Source organism: Cloeon dipterum, chromosome 2 (genome assembly GCF_949628265.1).
Source record: "Cloeon dipterum chromosome 2, ieCloDipt1.1, whole genome shotgun sequence".
Taxonomy (NCBI): Eukaryota; Metazoa; Arthropoda; class Insecta; order Ephemeroptera; family Baetidae; genus Cloeon; species Cloeon dipterum.
The window spans coordinates 24,600,094-24,623,856 of NC_088787.1; the positions used below are offsets into that span (position 1 = coordinate 24,600,094).

The 23,763-nt window shown below is 35.1% G+C and overlaps 5 protein-coding genes and 1 long non-coding RNA gene across 6 annotated transcripts; 1 reads left to right on the top strand and 5 right to left on the bottom strand.

Moving 5' to 3' along the window:
- The first annotated feature begins 2,846 nt into the window (after positions 1-2,846).
- On the top strand, positions 2,847-5,289 carry LOC135937073 (cullin-2-like). Its single transcript, XM_065480152.1, has 10 exons — positions 2,847-3,037; positions 3,095-3,261; positions 3,319-3,586; positions 3,653-3,823; positions 3,882-4,091; positions 4,145-4,282; positions 4,346-4,490; positions 4,544-4,746; positions 4,809-5,024; positions 5,089-5,289. Exons 1-10 carry the CDS (start codon positions 2,855-2,857, stop codon positions 5,218-5,220), a joined length of 1,833 nt encoding a protein of 610 aa, XP_065336224.1. The 5' UTR covers positions 2,847-2,854; the 3' UTR covers positions 5,221-5,289.
- An 866-nt stretch (positions 5,290-6,155) lies between these two features.
- LOC135936939 (uncharacterized) lies at positions 6,156-6,550 on the bottom strand. Its single transcript, XR_010574407.1, has 3 exons — positions 6,423-6,550; positions 6,320-6,366; positions 6,156-6,266 (listed from the first exon to the last, which is right to left on the bottom strand). It is a non-coding gene; the product is annotated as an uncharacterized LOC135936939 (long non-coding RNA).
- A 972-nt stretch (positions 6,551-7,522) lies between these two features.
- LOC135937530 (E3 ubiquitin-protein ligase Siah2-like) lies at positions 7,523-8,726 on the bottom strand. The gene is made up of 3 exons (XM_065480683.1): positions 8,577-8,726; positions 8,268-8,517; positions 7,523-7,845 (listed from the first exon to the last, which is right to left on the bottom strand). The coding sequence occupies exons 1-3, from the start codon at positions 8,724-8,726 to the stop codon at positions 7,523-7,525; spliced, it is 723 nt and encodes a 240-aa protein (XP_065336755.1).
- Positions 8,727-11,100: 2,374 nt separating this feature from the next.
- LOC135936879 (uncharacterized) lies at positions 11,101-13,083 on the bottom strand. Its single transcript, XM_065479872.1, has 6 exons — positions 12,799-13,083; positions 11,841-11,888; positions 11,755-11,785; positions 11,639-11,700; positions 11,470-11,575; positions 11,101-11,411 (listed from the first exon to the last, which is right to left on the bottom strand). Exons 1-6 carry the CDS (start codon positions 12,994-12,996, stop codon positions 11,140-11,142), a joined length of 717 nt encoding a protein of 238 aa, XP_065335944.1. The 5' UTR covers positions 12,997-13,083; the 3' UTR covers positions 11,101-11,139.
- A 1,327-nt stretch (positions 13,084-14,410) lies between these two features.
- On the bottom strand, positions 14,411-15,236 carry LOC135937531 (uncharacterized). The gene is made up of 3 exons (XM_065480684.1): positions 15,228-15,236; positions 14,750-14,954; positions 14,411-14,579 (listed from the first exon to the last, which is right to left on the bottom strand). The coding sequence occupies exons 1-3, from the start codon at positions 15,234-15,236 to the stop codon at positions 14,449-14,451; spliced, it is 345 nt and encodes a 114-aa protein (XP_065336756.1). The 3' UTR covers positions 14,411-14,448.
- Positions 15,237-15,356: 120 nt separating this feature from the next.
- Positions 15,357-18,843, bottom strand: LOC135937532 (prestin-like). The gene is made up of 11 exons (XM_065480685.1): positions 18,834-18,843; positions 18,261-18,416; positions 17,729-17,839; positions 17,490-17,665; positions 17,268-17,432; positions 17,091-17,216; positions 16,364-16,497; positions 16,143-16,305; positions 15,905-16,081; positions 15,583-15,855; positions 15,357-15,521 (listed from the first exon to the last, which is right to left on the bottom strand). The coding sequence occupies exons 1-11, from the start codon at positions 18,841-18,843 to the stop codon at positions 15,357-15,359; spliced, it is 1,656 nt and encodes a 551-aa protein (XP_065336757.1).
- Positions 18,844-23,763: the final 4,920 nt, after the last annotated feature.

Here is a 23,763-nt window from a genome sequence, read left to right on the forward strand (position 1 = left end):
ATAAAATTGCAGGTTGTTATTCAATTTGACATCTATCCCTGCTGATTCCAAAATGAAAATATTTGTTTGTTTTCATCATTGCTATGTATTTAATCAACTTAATATTTTTTTATTATCGGTTACAAACTGGGGAAATATATTATGATTATGCGAGATAACAATTTTCTAGTCCTGAGCAAAGTTCTGAAAATGCTTTTAAATTATTAAAAACAAAGCTTGCTCTAATTAGGATTAGTCTTGAAATTTCATAACGATTTTAATATATTTCTATTTTTACTAACGATCTAAAGATAAAATTCTCCCTTCCAATTGCGCATTTTTATAACGAATTTTGGGAAAGCATGATGTCTAAAAAACAAAATACCCACCACAATTTTTACAGCACTCGAACTATGACGAATAAGGACTGGTGGCTTCCTCATTATGCACTGATCGGCATGTTTTACGTGATACTCCTTCCATGGTTATCATTTCCTTATATGTAAAGACAAACGTTTCCATCTTGATATTTCTGTCGTAAAATGCAAATTTTGTGATGAAGTCTGTCATTTGCTCGAGAGTGAAAATAGTACTTTCACTGTATTTCAAGTTGCTAAATATATGAAAGTGTTTCCTAAGAATTTTGTAATATGATATATATTCCATGTGTTGGAAACCATTGGTGTTTAATTAAAATAATAATAAGATATTTTCAACTTGAAAACATTTCTTCGTACGGGTTCGCCAATTAAGTTAAATCACTTTATTTTCATAACTGTAACAAACCAAAAATAAAAAAGCTATCTTAAATTCCTTACTGTAAAACCGAGCGGAAAAGGTTAAGAAAACATTTGTTTGGAGCTGCATGTACAAGTAAAAATTAGTCATGTATGAATCAATCTTATAACAGTCACAATGCTGAATACTCTTCAAGAATAATATTTACTGTTTTTATGTTATTCGATATTATTCAACAAATTTTGTTTTTAAATTAGGAGCTATGTTGTTGTAAGTTGTGTCAGTAACCCTGTTTTATATTTGGTACTAGCACATGTATCGCATTCGCTTTCATTGCCGGCTGGCAGTGCTTGGATTCGTTGGATGGAATAGTAGTGTATTCTGTTGAGTGCGACTCTCGTTGAAGATGAAACGCAAGGTTAGAAATTTTATTTAAGCAGTGTAGCACATATCATTTAAAGCTCGTTATTTTGAAAGCGCATTTTCTTGCCGGGAGATTAGAGATGATCTCAATAGATCGTTTATTCCCTTTGTTATCCTTTTCGTACACTTCACTTCATATTTACCCATAACAAGAATATATAATATTGTAACGAGAAGTGTAAGTGGTGGTCGAAGATTGTACTTTTGCTTTAATATGCATTTGTGTAAGGGCGGGATAGGAATGAGAAAAATGTTTTATGAACAGTTAATTACCAAAGAAAAAATTGAAGAAGGCCACCATTTTGTATTTTATTTATTTATTGATTATGTATATTTTTCAACAAAAAACTCTATAGCTGCTCTTATTCGACCGCAATTGAAATATCTAAAAATGCGTTTACCATAACGCCTGCACTTGATGTCAAAGCTGTGCCGCGCATCACTAAGTCATCGCAGGTTGCATAATCACTGCGTGCTCTGTGTTGAAGAGCATGTTTGTTTTGTAGCGGTTATACCGCCATGAACACGCAAAGCTCGTATCTCCTATCTCCCACAATTTGCAGATCATATATTGACAGCAATTCAAAGTTGACTAAGTATCAGATTGTGTTAGTTTAATTTTAAAAAAGGAATGATAAGATCAGATTATGCACACAAAATGATCTGCATTTCAGCAAAAGAAATACTTATTTTTAACTTTGATAAAAACAAGAAACATATTTTCATTTTAGTTTTAATTTTATGTTTACAATTTTCAAGACGATATGTGTGCGCATTAGCTTGATACATAATATTTTTGTAAACATCTAACAGCCTATAAGAAAAACAAATTATATATTATTAATCCATATGGCCAGTTGATCACTTGGGCTCAGACCGAAAGCGTGTGCGTTAAGTTTTTGTGGCGGGATAAAACGTTCGATTTTTGTATCCTCGCCCTCTCCTATGAAATACCATGAGTATTTTTCAGTTTTGGTCTAAGGTATAAATATTCTACGATTCAGAAGAATGAAAATTGGTTTCATAAAAATTATTTTTTATTTTACAAATCTAACTTCTACCGTGAATTTCAGTTAACCAACATGGTGTGGGATAGCACGTATGGATCTAATCAAGATTTTAACATGGCATGGCGCCCCGTGAAGGTAGTTGTGCGGGACGTTCTTAAGCTGCAACCGGTGCCCAGGAAAACCTGGACAGAGACGCTTGAGTAAGTTCACGATTATTTTATTCCTTAATTTTTGCTACTAACTAGTTACTCAATAACAGAGGTTGATTGACACTAATTTTGCAGAGCCATTTATTATACCATGGTTGTGAGTAAAAATGAAGAATTCCCTAAGCTTGCGCATGAGCGGATCCAAATGATCTTGGAGGCCCACGTTAAGGAATGCGCGCGGCGGCTCGAAAGGTCACCAGAAGGAAAACTTTTGAACGAATATTGTGACATCTGGAAGTCCTATGATGATGCTTACCAGCACCTGCAAGCTCTGTTTTCGTAAGTGTACACTTTTTCCTTACAAAGTTATGCATGAATGACTGATTTTTGGTAACAGCTCATTACACTCGAAGCTGTGCAGTGGCAATGATGAAGCAGAACTTGGCAACTTCGATGGTGAAAATTTCATGGAAATTCAAAAAATAGGTAAGAAATATTTTTCTCTCTTGAGTCAAACGATAAAAAATGTTGAATAATTATCCTCTAGCTTTGAACATGTGGATGACCGAAGTGCTGAAGCCAGATTTGGCAAAGAAAATCGTGAGATTGCTGCTGGACGCAATTATGGAAGATAGACATGCTCTACTTTCCAACCAAAAGCTGCTCGCAATGCAGACTGTCATTCAGTCCATTTCTCGTGTTAATGAATCAATTGCTAAAAAGGACGAGGAATCCGAAGTAATTGAATTATTAGTAAAAATGTTCTCAACATATTTTTAATAATTTGCTTCTTAGTTTTATAAAGAAACGTTTGAAAATCCGTTCTTGGAGAAATTAAAAGAGCATTACCGATGTGAAGCTAGTAAAATGCTTCAAGAGCTCTCTATTTCCCAGTACATCGAGAAAGTGGTGGCGAAATTGGACGAGGAGAGCAAGTGGAGTGCCATCATTATACCCAACCGGTAGTATTTCAACTTATTTTTACCTATTTATTAATATGATTTTCAAATATTTTCCAGTCCGACTGATTTTGTGCAGGATGTTTTCATGGAGCATTTTATCCAAAATAATAGTATGGATCAAATATTAAGTGAGGGAGTAAGGATGATTGAAGATGAACGAGCTGATGATCTGGTCAATTTTTACAAGATTCTTAAGGAAATTCTTCAAAGAGAAGCTCGCAATAACGACAGTGAAACTACAAAGCTGAGCCCACTGATATCAGCCTTTCAAAATCAGGTCCAAAAAAAGGCATTGGAGAGTGTCGTCATGTTGGAAGGAGAAGATGTATGTTTACACGCTCATGTCATACCGGCTAAATTTTAAATAAATAATAATAATAAACCTCAACAGGTGCACATCCAGTACTTTGAAAATTTGCTTCTCGTCCACGATAAATACACTGGCTTGATGCAAGAAATGCTTGAATTCAACAGTTTGTTCAATAATGCGTTGCAAAAAGCTTTTCAATTTGTGTCCAGCCAAAAACTTGCTTCAAGGAAAACCGGCGATCCAGCTGAATTGGTAAGAAAATGGTTTCTTTTTGTCAATTCTTTAATCGAAATATTAAAAATCTTTGCAGTGCGCGAAGTACTGCGACACGTTGCTCCGCATGTCGAATAGCAGTGACTCTGATATGGACCGAAAAATTGATCGATGCCTAATAGTATTGCAGTACATTTACGAGATGGACGCATTTTTAAAGTTTTACGCTCGCTTGTTAGCGAAGAGGCTGCTCCTTCAAACGTCTGAATCGATTGAACGCGAGGAAAGAATGCTCACTATGCTGGATGTAATTTTCCGAAAAAATGTACATATTCGAGATAATTTACTTGTTTTTCACAGAAATTTAGTGGTTTTGGAGGTACCGATCTGTTAAAAAAAATGCTTGTAGACGTGAAAGTATCAAATGATCTGAACGCGGAGTTTGATCATTCATCTTTAAAAGTCAGTAAATTTGACTTCTCTGTCAAAGTCCTTCAAGTGAGTTGGATAAATTGTGTTCATACTAATGAACTCAACTAAACAAGAAACTTAAATTTTTAGAGTTCAGCTTGGCCATTGCCTCATGTGGATGTGCCTGTGATTTCTCTGCCTAGAGAAATCGAGTGTGTGATTAGCCAGTTTACAAGTTTCTATATGGGAAAGTTCAAAGCTCACAAAATAAAGTGGCATTTCCCTATCAGCAAGTGTAAGCTTCATTCAATAGTCAATTAAATGCTTAAATAACCACATCATTTTCAGGCGTAATAAAGCTCAACTATCTGCATGATAAACAGTACCTGGTCTCGATGGATACCTACCATTTGGCAGTTTTAATGCTTTTTGAATCTACCGACAAACTTGTCTTCAGTGAAATCAAGCAATGCGTACCACTTCCAGATAAAACGCTTAAATTAAATATCGGCGCTCTGGTTGAAAAACAAATCCTCACATGTGACACAGACGTATATGTTTTCCAAAATTATAAATATCCATTTCGTAGCTCATACCGATATATTTTTTTCAGGTGGTTGGAGATGAAAGTCAATTAACCCTGAACCTGAAATTCTCCCACAAGGCCACCAGGATTAAAATCACCAATCACAAGGAACGTATTATACCAGAAGAGAGGGCCGAAACGAACCGATCTGTTGAAAATGACCGTAATTGCTACTTGCAGGCGGCTATCATACGCGTCATGAAAGCTCATAAAACACTCTCCTACAAAGATATCGTTTCTGAGGTATCATTTCTGAGTTGAAAATCTAAAAAGGCATTTTTAATTAATTTTAAAATGAATATTTCAGGTGTTTGCCCAAACCAAGGGAAAATTCCCCCTGCACATGTCAAATTTCAAGGTTGCGATCGATACCCTGGTTGATAAGTATTATATTGAGATATTACCAGAATCTCAAGACGTCTACAAGTACATAGCCTAATTAACCTCATTTTTAAAATTCAAACTGATGATACAAGCATGATTCCAAAGAGTAATATTCGATTATCTTTGAATGAGTAAATATAGAACAAAATAAAGCAAGAAGTGCTAAAAGCACAGAATTCAATTCGTCTTATTTTTAAACGCGCGCGTATTTACCCAGATCTCTATAAAACTTGTGCACTTTATTAGTTAAATTAGCTTAGACAATTAGTGAATACTTACAGTCTAAATTGAAATGGTATTTACAATTTTATTTAAATTGACGCAGGTGCGTATTAGAAATATTGATTTTTCTAAAGGTGTGTTTTTATTAATAAGATTATTTTATCTTAACATTCTCTGAGTGAAATTAAGAAAACAAATTAAGTGTTTCTGTGGATCATTCCTTTTTATTTCTCAAAATGCATGCAACTGATTTTTCGATCCATATAATTTTTCGATTGTTCGTTTCAGAGTAAAACCTTTTTGCAAAACTATTTTGAAGGGAATGACCATTTTTTAAAATTTTAGAGTACTTCTCGCTTTGATTAAAATTGCTCATTCGTTAAAGTTTAAAACAGTTCTTATATGCATATGAAAATTCGTGGCCAATCAGTAAGCTAGTCCTGTATTTTGGTTAGGGTGGGAATACACATACTCAAGCTGTCGTTCAAGGATGCGTTTCACGATTCAGAAATTCCGGGAAGTCCTTTCCATGAGCGTTTTTCACGTGATTGCGCAATTCCTCGGCAGTTTGGAAATAAAACTCGCAAGTTTCGCATCTGAAGAGGCCAGGATTTTTTTCTCTGCCGCCATCGCCAGACGCCAAAATAGTACTGATCGAGTCGTCGCTTGATGTTTGGTGGTTGAATTTCATAGTCCTATTCTTACATTCAATAGTCGAATCAACTCTGACGCCATTGATGGCAGCCAGATCGGGAAAAATTTCAGAGTTTTCTTGGCCGCACAAATTCTCCTTCATCGTGGTCTTGTCCTTTTCCGGCAAATACGTCATCCGGACGTAACGCTCTTTTGGATCACCACACACAGAATTATTGTCTGCATCTAAAATGACAAATGGGTTGCATAAAAAATTCTGCAATGCCAAAAATACTTACCCGAGCTATGATCGCGAGAAGATGTCCCCGGTAGTGCTGATTGTGAGCTGGATAGAGACGGAGTAAATTTTATTGATTCGAGATATTGCTATTTATCACTTACCAAGCCCCTGAAGCGCTGGAGCTGCTAAGGCTATAATCGTCGCCCTTTTCAAAGAGATGTCTTAGTAAGGGCTGCTGACATTTAACTTCCTTCAGACGATTCATTTTGGCCAAATGCCGGGAGACAACTCAAGAGCTCCCTTTTGATTGAGAAATTGTGTAGCGAGAGGTGCGGGCGAGCAAGGAGGAAATTCTAAACATGCCGATTCTAGTTCAACTCGTAACAAAAGGATGGAATGTGCAACTCACCCTGTAATCAGTCTTCAGAGAAAATGCTGAAAATGTACATATACTTAACCATAAAAATAGTTTTTTTATGCCTCCTCCACTGAATATTATAAAATTCGAAAAACGCCATGGAACCAAATCCAAGAGCACTCAAGCTATAAATAGAATATTTTTATATTATAAGATTTTTCTTGATCAGCAACAAAAACGATTATTTAAGAGGAAAATATATCTTTGAACAATAGCTGAATTTCTACAATTTTTTTAAGTTTGCACATCCTGAAACTCAAACCCTTTTATGATTCTAAACAAACTCACGGCATAAGTTATTGTGTCAACGAACTTTATTTTCAAGATATTTTTTTAATTTATGTTAAGGTAAGCAGAGGGTAGTCCATTTTTCCTATTTAGGATTTGAATGTGACCACTGACTTAATACGAAAGGTTGCTTGATCTAAACAAATAATGTATGGGAAAAAGAAATTTATTTCCAAGCAACAATATTTTATAATGTAGGGAAATGTTGTCGATACTAAACACTATAATTTTTAAGAATAATAAATATGAGTTTCAAATAAATCTTTATTAATGTACATACTCAGCATTGATATATCCAAACAAATTAATGACTTGATTTTTATAAATAAGGCGAGGAATTGGTTCAATAAATTATGAAGAACTATTCCCTTAAAACTTCTTGGAATGCACTTTAATTTTCATTCAAACAGATATGCGGTGGATTTTAATTTTTAATTTTAATTGATAAAAAGATTTTTAGAATTTTTTAAACAAGCGCGCGCACTATGCGATTAAAATGTGAATTTCTCTTCTTCCCTTGATTTTTATTTACATCCCCAATGATGATGCGTGCACTTATATGCCAATGTTGCCAACAACTAATTTAATTTCAAAGACATCTCCATCCATAGAGCTCTCGACGTCCTCCTGACTGAAGAAGAAGCAGTCCTTGTGGTCGGTGGGAGCGTTGATGCCCTCCGCCACAGAACGAGTGGCCGCCTGGAAAGCAGCTTTCTGCTGTTCACTGCACAGATTTAGTCTGTAAAAGAACTGTCCAGCCTCCTTTTTAGTGCCGATAAACAGGACGTAAGCCACGTACTGCTGTTCATTCAACCTCCTTACCACAACTAAAAAGTCACGGCCATGACAATGCTGCGCCATCAGCCACTCAAAAGCACCTTTAAAAACAAAATTCATTAGAATTTATTTTTGAAAGACACCAGTAGAAATTTAAGAGTCTTTGAGAATTTGAAAGCAAAAATTCAGATTTTGCTTCAATTTTGTTATAATTTTTTAAATAAATAAATCAATCACAGTTTTGTGGCTTATTTTTTATAATTTTCAGAGTGCTTTATTTATTCTAATTGGTTGGAACCCCATTTTCATGGGGTTCCTAAAGTTTTTCTAATAGCTCGTCCACTGCGATTACGAAACTTGGAAATTAAATTGCTGCCTAACAGAAAGTATGGCAGCTTTAATTCCGATTTGAAGGAAAAAAATATTGTCAGGTGTGTCAGATTAAAATATGCTGACTTAACTGGATGGTTAATTTACAGTTTAAAAATCTATCAATGATTTAACTCAAATTAATTAGTCGTACCTGAAGATTTAGTGACCTCATTGGCTTCGATGACGATGTCCGTGCTAGATTTATGGTAGGCGACTTTGTGCACTTCTAAAAGGTGGAGCAGGGTCTGTCTCAAGAGTCCCTTCCACTCGCAGTGGACCCCAGGGCAATTGATCTGTATGAAGGGACACTGATTCTCGTGCTTGTCCTCCTCGGCGTGATTCAGGCTCAGGTGGCAACCGTTATCTCTAAATTGGCAAGGGCAGCCCAACGTTTCCGATAGCTGCCATAAATCACAAAAATTATTATTATTTCAAGAGATATAATTCAGAGGAAATTTACCACCTCCTTAGTGGCGTATATTCCGTTTTCGATAGGCACTTGGCATGTGGGACATCGCCGCGTCCTGCAGATTTGGCAGACCACGTGCCCATTCTCGCATTGGAAAATGGGTGGCAGAATATAGTCGAAACACACTGGACACTTGATCATGTGGAGCAGAACAGAGACAGCTCTTGAAAATTATTAATAACTATTATTCAGAAGCTCGAGTTATTTTAGAAGCTACTGATGCCGTAAAAATAATTATCAAAAAGTCAAATTAAAAAAGTCAAATAAAGATTATTATTAATATATATTCTCCAAATATAGCATGAAAAATCTTTAAAGTACCTAACAAACAATCCTGGAACTGTAACAGTTATCCTAAATTTTATTGGCATTTGAGAGAAGTAATTATCAACTTTTCCAATGAACAAAAATCTATAGCTAGCGCGTTTATTACAGTACTTACATAGCGAAGAAAACTTGAGAGCTGAGAGTATGATCAAAAGATTGACTCACAATAAATGTGTTTTAGGAAACGAAGTACAAGTTCAAGTGTGTCATATGAGATGAAGAATTCTTTCCCTATAACCATCCCTGCCCAACAGCAACGGCTTACGTAATTAACGATTTCTACACTTAACCCGGCGTCCAAGGAATCGATGTGTTAATATGTCAACTTTCATATTTTTTTTTTAAAGAATATCAAAACAGTTCAATCAACTGCTCAATCACTTACAATTAAGTGTGACTAGCAAAATTATTTGTCAGGTGATGTGCTCAGTGGTACGAAAGAGTTAGCATTGTAACGAATAGTTGCTCACTTATTTGGTTGGTTATTTTCTGTCAATTGTATTTTATCGCCATATATGAATGTGTAAATGATCATTTTTTTATTTATTTATTTCACGATTGACCTGCGTATTTATCTGGGGATGTCAGTGGAGCAGAAGAAGAACTCTCTGCTGCACGCGCTCTTGTAGACCAACACGCACAATTTGCCAGAGTTTTGAACATTATCGACTGCCGTTTGAATTGGTTTCACACGCCACACAAGCGACCTAATTTTAATCCTTCTGCAGCCAATGCTTCATGTCTGGTAGCGCCAAACTATAATTAGCTGATGTCTCGTCATAAGTTTCCTTTCATGCTCACCAGCAGTTAATTATTTTCCAGCACGCCTTTTGATCCAACGATTTGGTGCAAAAAATTTAGCGTTGAAATAAACATTTACAAAAACGTTTGCGGTGTTTTACAAAAGGGGAGAGAAATATATTTGCGAATAAGCTTCAGCATGACGGATATTAAATTTAGATTGACTTGATTTAATAATTATTAACAAACGTTTCCGGCGAGAGGTAGGTGTCATTTTTGGACTGAAACTAACTAGTAAATTTGTTTATAAACAATAATTTAACAGGTGAAATAAATTCTCAACAATAGCTTTTTTCTGTGACATATGCGTAGTTGCAACGAGCTGACCTGAATTCAAAACAAGCAGCGATGCAAGTGGCAACGCGGACTTTATCGCGAACTCATACTGTTTGGCTGCTTGCACCTTTTGAAACCCCTGATTAGAATTTTATCTGTTATGTGGAAAATAATCCAACAAATAAATCGATTATACCTGCCTGTAAATTTTTAAATGAGAGTATTGAGTCTAAAATTCTTTTTCAAATAATAGGTATTACTCTAATGACTATGACCAATATGCTTGATTATTTGACAAACACTGACTGTTGATTCCAACTGCTTGCTGTGCAGCAGAAAAAACCAACATAATGCTGGTGAACATCCGTTGTAAGAAACATCCAATATATACATATGAATTAGAATTAACAACAGCACAACTGGTTTTATAGGCCCTTTCATCTAGCGCAGACAGCTTTAGTTGCATACTTTGTAGTAAATCTGAAAATTTTATCAACATTGTGCAAAGATAATTCGTAATCAATCTTATACATTGAAATTTCAAGGGTTCATCTTGGTCCTCCTACTTCTTATCATCTTTCAAAATAAAAAGCAACTCATATTATATTAATATACATTATTTAAAATCAAAGAATTCACGAGTCCGAGTCGAACAATTTCGATGCGGTGGCTGGGTCAACGGCATAAGCCAAATTTAAGCCCAGCAGTGGCTGAGCATTTTTGCCGGTAGAAAAATTTTGTTTACTATTTTACAGTGCAAAGAGACAAAAACAATTTTACTCTTTTATTCGACTTCACGGTGGCTGAAATCGTGACCAGAAATTAGGCGACTGCAGGAAACCTCAATTTAAAATCATCCTCTTCCTACGAAATTTTCTTCAATTCGATCAGGTTTTCCCCTATGTGTACTGATACAAAAGTTGAAAAAGCCTACTTCATTGTCAAAAGCGCACAGATCAACAAAACATCGTTTTAGTTTGACCCAAAAACTAAATAGATAAATGAGTTTGCGTCGAAAAACAGTTATTGCTTACTGTTGACTTGGAATTTTTTTTTCTGATATTCATTAATGAGTACAAAATATTATATTTATTGATGAAAATGTGCCGGTCAACTTAAATTAATTAATTAATTGTTGCATTGATTCCATTCAATCGTCTCCTTCGCACAGCAAAAAAGACTTATCCATGCAGTCTGAAGTTGTCAGTCGAATGTCTACGGCCTTCTTTTGCTGCATTTTAAACTCAAAATACGCGCAAGTGCGGTTTTGAAACACAGTCAAATTTCCATTGTTCAATTCAGCGGCCATGAAAGATTTGCGTATTGACCTGGGTGTGTCAGTGGAGCAGAAGAAGAACTCTTTGCTGCACGCGCTCTTGTAGACCGTCACGCGCAATCGACCCGAGTTTTGAACATTTTCAGCTGCAGTTTTACCAAGAAAAAACATGAATGTTTGGGGATCATACACTTCAATACTAACGCATGTTCTCTATGACGCATGCGACCTCATTATAATCCCTTGGGAGCCAGTGCCTCATGCCTGGTAGCGCCAAGCCACAAATCGTTGACGTTTCATCATAGACAACCTTTCATAGATTTCCTTATTTAATTCAGAAGAGCCATTAACTGATCTGTCAAAATAAACTCACAGAAATCCCAACTGGTGAATAGTTAATCCTTTTCCCGCAGGCTGTAATCCAGCGACTTTGTGCTAAATTTAAATTATATTGATAAATAAATTTCGCAAATTTTCAGAGCATTATACCCAACGATAGAGAAACTCTTTTAAGTGCAAGCTTCAATTTAGACAGATAAATTAAGATCTATTCAAGACAAAAGTTGGAAACTAACGTTTTGAGCGGGTGGGAGGTAGCATTTTGGACACCCATTTGGCTGAAACTATTTTGATTATTTTAATGAGGAAGTCCGCAAAAATTCCTGAAGTGTTCCCGCTGTTGGCAGGGGTTGGCAGATTTGCAGCTTCTGTTTTTTCAAGTTTTTAACTATTAAAAATGTAATGTATAAAAAAACTGAACCGAACACTAGTGTAGGTGTACGTTTTCAAACAGGGTAAATTAGAACTGGTAAGGGTGTTACTTAGCCCCCGGCCTGGACGCCTCTTTTAAAAATGAAACCTTTTTCGAAAAATTTCGAATGGTGAAAACTTCAACATTAAATATACATCTCCAAAAAAAATATTTAGGTCTGAACTTCTGAAATTTAGTAACAAAAACAACAAATAACAAAATGGGAAATTCTAAATGATAATATGTTTTTACGAAGTGCCCAACCTCTCCAATTTGTTATACGTTTTAATCACTTAGTTGGGCTACATTTCGGGCCGAAAAACACGATTCTAGATATGATGAGAGAATATTTTTGGGTATTTGCGCCTTCTGCACTACTAATAAGGGCACTTGCAGACGAGACAAAGTCTTAGTCTGACCCTAAAAAATACCCTTTCAAATTTCAATGTGATTTTCCGATTTCGCAGGAAGTGGCCGTTAACTGTAACCTCAGAGATAAAGTATAAAAGTAATAGAAATTACTCATCGACTGTTCATTGAGTGGTTTTTAGTTGGGGTCAGTACCAACACCTGGGGCTCGAAAAACCAAGACTTTTTTCAAAAACTATCCTGTGGAATTGGGTGGTTGGTTCCTACTATAAAAGTCATTTTGGAGCCTCAGGAAATAAGGCTACTTGCCCCCAAAATATAATTTTAATCTGCCGACCCCTTCCAACACGAATGTTAGCAGAAGTATATTATCTACACACAATTATTGAAGGACTAATCAATAATAGCCGTACATTATTGTACATCTCAATCGCTTTTCCATTGGACGAACTGTAGTTGCAACGAGGTGATTCCGAGTTTAGGCCTAAACAAACAGCGATGCAAGAAGCAACTTGAACCTTCCTGTTGTGGATTATGTCTGGCTTCTCGCAAAATTTTTGTATCGCATTTTCAACAGGACCTGCACAGAGCTCAGATATGCTGAGACCCATATAAAATTAATTTACCTGCTAGAAAAGCCTGAAAAGGGTATATTAAATATTACTCAAGTTTTCCATCAAAATTTTACCATGAAAACTAGGACGTCGACCAACATCCTGGACGATTTGAAAAATACTGACCGTTGATTCGTGCAATTCGTTGTTATAGCAGAGGAGCCATCGTGTACCTGAGCATCCTGCACACGTGCTATAAAATTTGCAAATATGAAAAAGTTTTGAAAAATTATAACAATCAATATTATTTTTACTTGAATGTGTATTTATTAAAAATTTCAATATCGCGAATATCGCCAAGCATGTTTAATTGCCTCTAAAAATGTACCTCTAAAGATATATTAAACAGGTTTGACCAAAATAGTACAAACGTATTGTTTGTTAATCAAGGCAAATCATCATCAGCAAATTATGAAACATTAATTTTTCAAACACACGTCATTTTGAGGGAAAGAGCACAACTGGGCTGCAAACGGCACATTATACCGCACCTATTCTCGACAGATAAGATATATTTTCGAGATTTGTAAGCTCCGTAAGGTGATTTCATTTCATCTGATCTTCTTTGAAAATACTTAAACAGAACGTGAAAAATGAAAGAATTATCATCGGCTGATTTGCACAGTTATATAATCTTGTCATGAAAAATCCGAAAAATCTTTATATCCCTGCTGCGAATAATGCAGCGCAGGAGTCGGCATTTAGAGGACAATGTAACGTTGAAAATGGATAGAGAGTATAGTATGTTGCAACCATCAGCTACCGATTTGTTGTTTTTCCTTCCTCTGTGTCACCGGATGATACGATCGATATATACTGTATTTTATCCAACACTAGAGGACTGAACTGCAGCAAAAAGTTTGCTTGCAAAAATGAGTTCAGAATTTCCATTTTTCTTATTATAATAGTGAAATTTATTTTTTCTTATTCTCTAGACACATATGCTCCAGCTTTCTATGTTTATCTGGACAGAACTTAAATTTTAGCGATATAATACATTGTTACCATATTTTCAAATTGTTTTTACAATAAATTTACCTTATTGTAGTAATTTTTAAATCAAATGAGATAATATATGTATTTATTTGCAGCTTTCGACTCGATTTATTATTCGAATAATAATTATTAACAGGATATTTTTAAACAACGTGAAATATTTTTAACTAACTAATTTCAATGTTTTCAGGCATTTTGTGAATCTTAAATCGAAAAGTCACGCTTTTCTTTCTAATATGCATGGTATTTAAAAATTTGTATTATAAGTTTTCTTCTCCTTAAACAAAAGCAATTACAGTTCCTAAAGCAAGAAAATAAATTTTTTACTCTAGGAAAATATATGGTGTTTATTGGTTTACCATAGAACTTATTATTTGTCATATTTACAGCACTAACTTCTTTCTTATTGTACATGACTAGTTTCTTATAAATAATTGCCAGAGAAAACTACTTTTACGCCTGTCCAGGATTAGTCAAAGCCTCATGTTTAATGGTAGTCACGGCCTCGTGCACGTTTGTGAAAACTCGCACACCGTTTTCGCCCTCGCACATACCCCACCGTTGCATCTTCTCAAACGCCGAGTCTGTGAAATAAAAAGATAAAAAATCTTTATATAATGAGAGTGGTGTGAGACATGAATGACTGAAAATAGGAATAATAAAACGCAAAGCTGCTGGCAAGCGAACCTCCGATGTTTTTAGTTTAAATATGTTTGATAGTTAATAAAAATATTTTAAAGCATAATCATCTCACCAGAAGGACCAGCGACGCAAAGGTTGATGTTGACATTCTTGTACTCAACGGCCAGAGCCTTGATTTTGTCCGAGCCAGTCGGGTCGATGTTGCTCATGCTGGACAAATCAATCACAATCCAGCTCACCCCGGGAGCGGGCGGTGCTTCTACGTCATGTGGATCAACCACGAAGCCTTCGTTGTTCTGTCCTTCTTTTAAAGCTTTCTATCAAACAAAATAAGCAAATTAAAAACATCAAAACTCTTCTGCTAAATTCAAAGAAAATATAAAAAAAAACTTGAACGTTTTATTGTGATATGAAGGCACTCAAAGTATACATAATTTCAATAAAAAATTTTAAGTTTGATCTTGGTGATTTGAAATTCCAGACATTTTGCTCTCAAAAGTTATAATTAGGGCATAAAATCATATGCTATTACGGGTATGATATAATACACAGTTAAAAATTTAAAATTTATAAATGTTTTTTTCTTTAACCTTGCCCATGCTGAAACGTCACTTGTAAAATTTTCATTTTTAAATATTGTACTTATTTTTTATTGGATTTTGTGCATGTTTTCCAGCCATGCAAACCTGATAATGGTGCATTAATTCAACGATTAAATATTAAAAACATACCGCCTGTCTTTTGGCAAGTTTTCTAAGGCGCTTGGCCTCCCTAATAGGGTCGAGCTCAGAATATTTGATCAGGTCCTTCTTGAAGTTGTCTCTGGTGGCGAAAACCAAGCCCCCTCGGTACGAAATTATTTTGAATCCTTCAACTTCACAAGCCTGAACACAACATTAAAAAACGTATAAAAAATCAAAATAAATTTTGCTTGCGAAAATTCACCTTCTTGTAGTTATCAATGTCGAGGTAAATGTCCGTGTTGGGCACGTTTCCCAGCACACACATGGTCCCCTTGATTCCCTCTCTGAAGATCATGGCTGCCGAGAGAATGAATCCAATGCCGAGACCGATGTCCACGTCGACGATAACCACAATGAGGAACACGGCGATCCAGATTATTCCGTCGAGTTTTTTGCGGCGCCAGAAACCAGGGAAGTCGGCCACCTGCTCAAAGATCTCTCGCAGGGCTACTGTGATGATGCACGCCAACACAGCCTGAAATTTAACATTATTAAGAATTAGAGAGAGTTAACATTTAACTCACTCTTGGGAGTGGTTCAAAGAAATCAGCGATGTACAGAAGGACGATGACCATGAGGCCGGCCGCAGTCAAACCAGTGAGCTGTGTCGCTCCGCCGACGTCGTTCAGTACCATACTTCTGCTCAGGGAGGAACCATAGGCGATGCAGGAAAAGTGGCAACTGAATAAGTTGCCCACCCCCTGGTGGCAGAAAAAAATTAATTGGTTTGAAATTTTCTGACGTTTAGTAATTTCTCCTCACCAAAGCGAGGAGTTCCTGGTTAGGATCAATGACATAGTTCCGCCCTTGGGCCAGGATGATGCCCATGGACATGGTGATTGAGTAGGAAACAAAGGCCGTCACGAAGCTGTCCAGCATGAGCACCTTACCGAGCTCGTAAAACGGCAGCTGCGGTGCGGGCAGGCTGAGAAATTTCAAGAGTTTGAAAACAACTATAGTCAGAGGATAAATTGCAGTCTTACCCAGTGGGAATGGTGCCGATGTCGATAGTGCCGTACTTCTCTTTTAAATCCAATCCTGTCGCAACAAACACTCCAGACACTACCAGGATTAACTCCGCTGGAAACGGCACTCTGGTGTATTTCAATAGCCAGGGCTGAAATTTTGACATTATTTTAATCACAGTATTTTTATCACGGCACAAACAAATGGTAAAATTCAAATATTGTAACTTGTAACTTTATACGAAGCGCCACCATTATAAAATTGTGGACGTCTGCTTTAAGTGCTCTTTGATACATACGTTTGTTTTATACACTCTATTGGGTTTAATAAAATAGTAAAATGAAGAAAAATTCAAATTATACCCGGAAAGGAATTTATGGAATCAAGACTAGAACCATGCAGTAACATAAATTCTCGACATGTCAAATAGGAAATTGAAATCTTTTTATAGGACGATAATTTTTTTCAAAGATTGGACCATGGTAATTGGCCAGCACTGGTTTTTATATTTCAATTACTGCCGTAAAATCTTGAAAAATTTATCACTCCAAAAAGAGATTTTATTTTCTATTCAATTCAAAATCTGAAAAATATATTCTAATTTGGATTTTTTGCAAACCCCAATAACTACTAAGCGCCCAACTCAAACGATAATTATCATGGAAAAACAATTATCTACGCTTCAATTTTTATATTTCTAATTTGCTCCATCAGTATTTAGGAAATTAAAATATTGAATCTCACTCTTATCACAATAACGGTGAGGATGAGCAAGCCAAAGCAAACAGCCGAGATGCCGAGCGCTATTCCGATGGTCGTCCACTGCTCAGGTGATGCGTTCCATACCTCTTTGAATAAGTCTCTCCATACCTAAGAGCGAGAATAAATTAAATTGAATTGAATTGGCATTAGATCACTCACTTTAGGCAAGTTGTAGGGTCCGATATAATGGTGAATTTTTACCCCTACGATCTCCTTAATTTGCGACGTGAAAATGTGTATGCCGGCGCCGGCGATGAAGCTGCTCACGAACGCATCGGATAGAAGGTTGCTCACCGCGCCAAGATTTAACGCAAAGAGCAACATCTGCGGGACAAACACTCTTGATTTGTGCAAAATTATAACATTTATTCAAATATGCACCTGCCAAAGACCGCTAAAAAAGGTGACCGTAGTGCCGACTTCCAGCTCAGTGTACATTTCCCTTTGCGTTATCATTGTCCCATTTATTTCTCTTGTGACGTCGTGCTGGTAATCCTCATTCATGGCGTAAACGACCACAGACTTACCCACGAGCAGGGTAATCACAGCAAAAGTTCCTGCGCAAGAGAGCGATGTATGACTTCAATTAAGCGAAAAGATTTAATAAAAGTAGGTCTTACCCATAGAGTTGTGCCGGGAGGTGCCGAGGGGGGTATAAGCCAGTTGCGGGAAGAATGCCATGTACATGCCCACAACCGGAGGAACGTTAGCCATAAGAGCGTATCCGAGACCTTTGAGCGAATAATTTAATTTTTATTGGCATTTTGTTATTTATTAAATGAAATTTCGTATCTGACAAAACAGTCTAACAAAGTCGTTGCCAAATCTTAATTGTAGGTTTTGGATTTATTAATTTTAAAATTTATAAAAAACATAAGCTTTGATTTGATACGTAATCTCTAGTCGCAATTTTATTGAATAAATATAAACTTTTATAATTTAAGTTCTCTTAACTCATTTCTTACTTTGAATTCAAGTAGTAAAATTTTTAACTCGCTTTTAACGAGTGTATAATGATATGAAAATTATTTTTGTTATTCAATTAAAGCAGTTTACAGAATAACAAATTATTACGATATAGATTTTTAAATGCCAATGAAACACCATAGATTTGGCCATTTTGAAGGTGCTGCGAAGTTAAAATAACTTTACCTTGTGGGATATGCATAATTCCTACTGTTATGCCAGCGATCAGGTCGCATGGTCCATCTATTTTGGTGTCATATTTCGGCAGCCAGTCGAGAATAGGAATTCGTTCCTTCATCCATTTGCTTAATTTGAAATCGTTTATGTATCGCCGAATTATCCCTGTGAAAGAAATTATTATTTTAATTAATTTTTAGAAAAAAATGAACCACTGTAATAACTGGAAAATATTATCTTTTCATTAGACAAACTGAGCTAAGCTGAAAAATAAAACACATGCATTTGCTATGTTTTTAAAAAATATTTAACTGATAACTCTGGATGCATTTTTAATCGTCTTTGAATATTTTTAGTCTAAAATAATTCATGAAATTGAAGGGACATGGACGTATACTATTAATTTTGATGTCTAATAAAAAATATCCGGAAATTGTTATTGTCATCCTCTAAAGCATTCTTAATCTAGAAAGTAACATAGAAAATTTGTTACTTAAATGAGTAAGCAACGACGCTATAACTCATTTAACAAACACAAATTACACGATGTTAATTTATGGGTGATTATCTGAAGTAGTTTACCACTGTCCATAGGAATGTTTTTAATTGAAAAGGGAAAAATAGACCTCGAAAATGGTTATATTATTACTTAGTTATTGTAAAGAGGAAAATATTTCAGTATTATTATTTCGCAATGTCTGTTAGTTAAACTTGGTAGTGTGCTGTCAAAATCAATATATAAAATCTTAAAATATTAAAAGTCTTTGAAAAAATTAGAAAATTTGCTTGAACAAATTATTTTAAAGAAGTTTCTAACTTATTAAAATATGACATATGAGCTACTTGCGCTTAAGATGGGATACAACTTAAACCAACAAAAGATACCGAGCAAAAAATTTATAAAAATCATAAAATTTCTTAACATATCCAGAATGCACAGGAATGATCTGAAAATCCTATGAATTTTTCTCTTATTTTCAGCACTCTGACTAATACAGATTGTTAGGAGTTGTTCCTACATTAGCTAGACTTTGTGCAGTCACATGCACCTATCAGAAAGATGCATCTTTGATGCGTCACTCCTCCACAAGTGCAGATTCAATACGTATTTATTTAAATTTAAATCTATTTTTGATCGTGAAATACAATTCATATACAAGAAGAGTATCGTTGGAAGAAAAAACTATGAACAGCATTAATTCAGATCAAGCCAATTTCTAAACAAGTTGGTAATTTCTTCCTCTTTTTTCAGTCAATTCAAAAGTGAGCAAGATTATTTATAGAATTCAGTATATTAGAATTTGAGAGAGAAGAGATTTGACTTACCAGGCTTCTTTTTCCGTTCATAGTCGAAGTTGGTGCGGAAAACCTCCTTCGAGCTTTGAGCAACAGGCTGTTCTCCCGACTCGTCCATCGCCTCTTTCCCTATATGCATTAACACAGTACCGATGAATGAACGCGTTTAAATACCAGAAGCTAATCAAATAACAAATTATGATATTGCAGAAGAGTGAGGGAAGCAGTAGTAAGATATTTTTAATAATTTGAATATTTTAAAATATTATGAGTCCATATTCTTTATGGATAATATATTATCAACACTATTATTTAACATTGATGCTAATAATATTTTTTAATTAATATTTTTTGTAAAAGCAATTAAAATTGTATCAGTGGTTAGACCACTTAAGAGCACAAACCAAATCTCGGACATTTTTCTCGTTTGCAGGTTTACAGCATAATACTCGGACTTGTCCCCTTTGGTAAAAACGATGGTTACTGCTTCATTTTTTAACTTGGAAGGAAACCTTCATGACTAGGGCACCAGTCGGAGCCAATGATATATGACGAGATATGATATAAAGTTTCAACAACACGTGACCTAGGAGGACAATCCAAGTATTATCTTTTTGCCATGCAGATAAGCGTCCTCGAGTGTTAAGTCATTTTTCTCGATGTTATAATGTTGGATAACGTCCATTAAATTTTGTCTCTATAGTTTAATGGAGATAGGGCTGAATATCTGCTAGCCAACATCAAAGTCGGGAAATAGTTAGGTGACGTTTTAACGACGAGGAGATTTTGTGTAATGATATGTGCCATTAATTCAAAGCAATTAACCTATATCCTACCTCAAAATTCTCAAACTGCTTTTTATTTCATGTATTTAATTAATAATTCGAGAATTGGATTATATTCTAATTTAAGTGTGAAAGACAGACAATATCAAGTGCAAAGAAAACTCACTTTGCTCATTTTCCTCGTTCATTAAAAATTATACTGAAAATTATATCACTTTTTAAAGAAAATCCCAAATACAATTTAATACTAATGAACCCCATCACACTCAAAAAGAAAAACATTGTATTTCAACCAATTCGCACAAATTTTAGGAAAGATTTGTGTGCATGACGCTTTAATGATATTAAAAGGAAGTGAAATTTTCGAGATTAACTGCTTTAGTATGACTAATCACAGGGAAAATTAAATGAAAAATACTCACAACTTTTCAAGGATGGCCTACACAACGAGACGACAGCAGCCCGCCATTGACGTTGTCATGTTACTACGGAAACCCGACAAAATCGTGCACATATATAAGTGCCGACGGAAAGAAGAATAACAAATTATTCATGTGGGGGGAGCTGTTTACTGTACAATATTGAAAATATTACCACTTTCCCTGACATTATTAAAAAAGAATGCGGTTATGACATGAAAATGTGTATTAAGTTAAATAAAAAATACGTGCAAAAAGTAAAAACATAGGAGTGAGTAAATATAATTACGAGGAAAATGAATTCAAGTATTTGGGTTATTCTTTTAGTAATTTACTGTATGGCTGTTACGTCTTTAGTATATAGCATTTTCGATATATCCATTCGCAGCATGAACATTCGTGATATTTATTAGTCATTTTTCATAACAAAAAGCTGAGATAACTTCTGAAAGAGGGAATAACTCATAGCTTATTACATTTAAAAATGTGTACAGAGTAACTTTCAAAATTATTTACTTAACGACATTTTCCCAATATGATCACTGTTAATATTATGCCTTTTTTTAATTGTAATGTGACGGTACTTAAATTCGTGCTCGCATTGATTATGCTTCTACTAGTGAATTCTGCACTTATTATCCAGTTGGTCAGTTGATCAGTATTTAGACTTGGAATTAAATCACCTCATTCATTCAGCCCAAACAATTCATTACCTTATATGAGCTTCGTGATCATGACGATCAGTCGTTAAATCGATTAAATCTCTCAAACACAGCACTTAGGTATGGATTATGTTGATCTAGAAATATTTCAAAACGAGTTTATGTAATTTTTACAAAACAACATCATCAAAATAAAATCAACAACTCGAAACCCCTGCTGCATTTGTAATTTGAAAGATCTTTAGAAGTCGTTCTTTTCAGTTTAAAAAGATTAAAATTCTATAGCTATTCAAGGTGGCACAAACAAATTTTCAAGATCAGCAGTTGAAGCTAATTTATTGTTTAATTTAAATTAATTACTAATCCATTTTGGCTCGCATTGTTGTCATTGTTTAACGCTTACATTGGATGCACACATGCAATGTTAGAGTTCAAGCGATTTTTGGAGGTCTAGTGCGGGCTGATATAATTTTACTGTAGTAAATAGCGTAAGTAATACAGTATATGCGTTTAATCTGTCTCTCAATATATACAAAGTACAATGATTATTTGAAAAGAGAGATTTAAGTGCAATTAAAGAGGATTTTGATAATTCAAAATCCTGGAAATCCTTGTTGTCAAGACATGAACCCATCCCTTAGGATTCAGTTGAAGCCAAAATTGACCTAACTGTAATTAGCACTGCTAATTATTTAGAAATGTGGCTGCAAAGTTAGCATGCTGCTTTTCAAATGATGAGGACTGTCTCCTTACTTAAAATCTTTTTTCCTTAAAAGGTTTCATACGCTGTAGAACAGATCTCGAAGAAAGGAATTTGAAATCTGCCAAAAAATGTGGTCAAGCCGTAAATTTTGGAGAAAATTTGAATTATTATTGTATGTATATAGCATATGGTCATTTTTTACTTTTGCGAATACATATATAAAAAAATTTCCATCGATCAACTTCTTATGACATCCAACAATTCAAATAATTTTCAATTGTCACCCACAATCTATCCTCTTTAATTATACATATTGTTTCTTATAACACAGGCAGCTTATTTTTAGGGCATTGGTTATAGTTTTTCTAGTACAGGCCGAGTAAATAAAGATATAGGAAAATGTTTTGCATTCGAATGAGCAACAACTAACAAATTGATGTATTATTAAAATAATAATTTAATATTTTTAAAAAATAAGCTAAGAAAATGGCAACATGTTGTCCAGCTTGATCAATTTTGTCAGTTGAATCCAATTTTATTTTTCTTTATCTCTACTGATAGATTATATAAGCATAAAATGTGTGCTTTTACCGATTTTTACTGTATTTCGTTGTATTTTGCGGACCAGGGATAGCCTTAATATTTAATTAAAATTGAAATTATTTAAAGAATAAAATACATACATTTATATTTATATGCCTAAACGTAAGTTTTAAAATTGCAATCTTTCGTTGAGCAACTTCAGTGAAAACTATGCGATTCAGTAAGTATTTGATAAATTTTATCAACAATAACATAATATAATTTTACATGCATTGAGATTTAAGTATACTTATATATTTTGAGCATTAATGTGTTCATAATAATATGAATATCAACAATAGCCGTAAGAACGTTACTTTCGCGATTTCTTTGGGTGATAGCAGTCTGCAGATGTCTTATTCTCTCTTTAAGCGAATTAAAATGCGTTGCGCAAGAGCTGTACAGCTCGCACTAAATCGCATCGTCCTTGTGAACTTCCTCTGTGTGCTGTGTCAGCTCACGGTCGTCGGCTAAAATTTGCGTGCAAAACTCGCATCAACGTGTGCACATCTCGCGGAAAAAATTTCTTCGTCTGTCATTGCCTCCATAACAACTGAGCAAGGCTTTAAGTTTCCAACTGTAAAATGTGATATTTTGATTTAAAATTAAGCAAAATTTTCTGAATTATTTTATTTTGCTTACGAGAATAGTGCATTTCTAGGAGATCACGCTCAACAGGCCACCAATGCTCAGCGATGGTTTCTGTCAGATCACCCACTGATTTCTCGAGGAGTCTAGAAAATCCGAAAAATAAGCAAAACATACAGATAAATTAAAAATTTGAATATCTCACCTGGCATCCCAGACGCAAAAATTGCAGAAAACATCTTCCGGACTCAATTCGGGGACCAATTCGTATCCCAAATTGTCCAAATGCCATTCCATTTGTCGATGGAAGTCGCTTGGAAGATCCCGTCTACCGCCGGACGCGCGCAGAGACGGCAAATCAGGTGGTTGACGGTGGGCATAGCGGCGCGTCTTTTATAATATAATAAACTCACGACGTGACACGTATGCTGTGCTACTGTAGCAACGCTCATCAGCTGTGTCATACAGAGAGGAAGG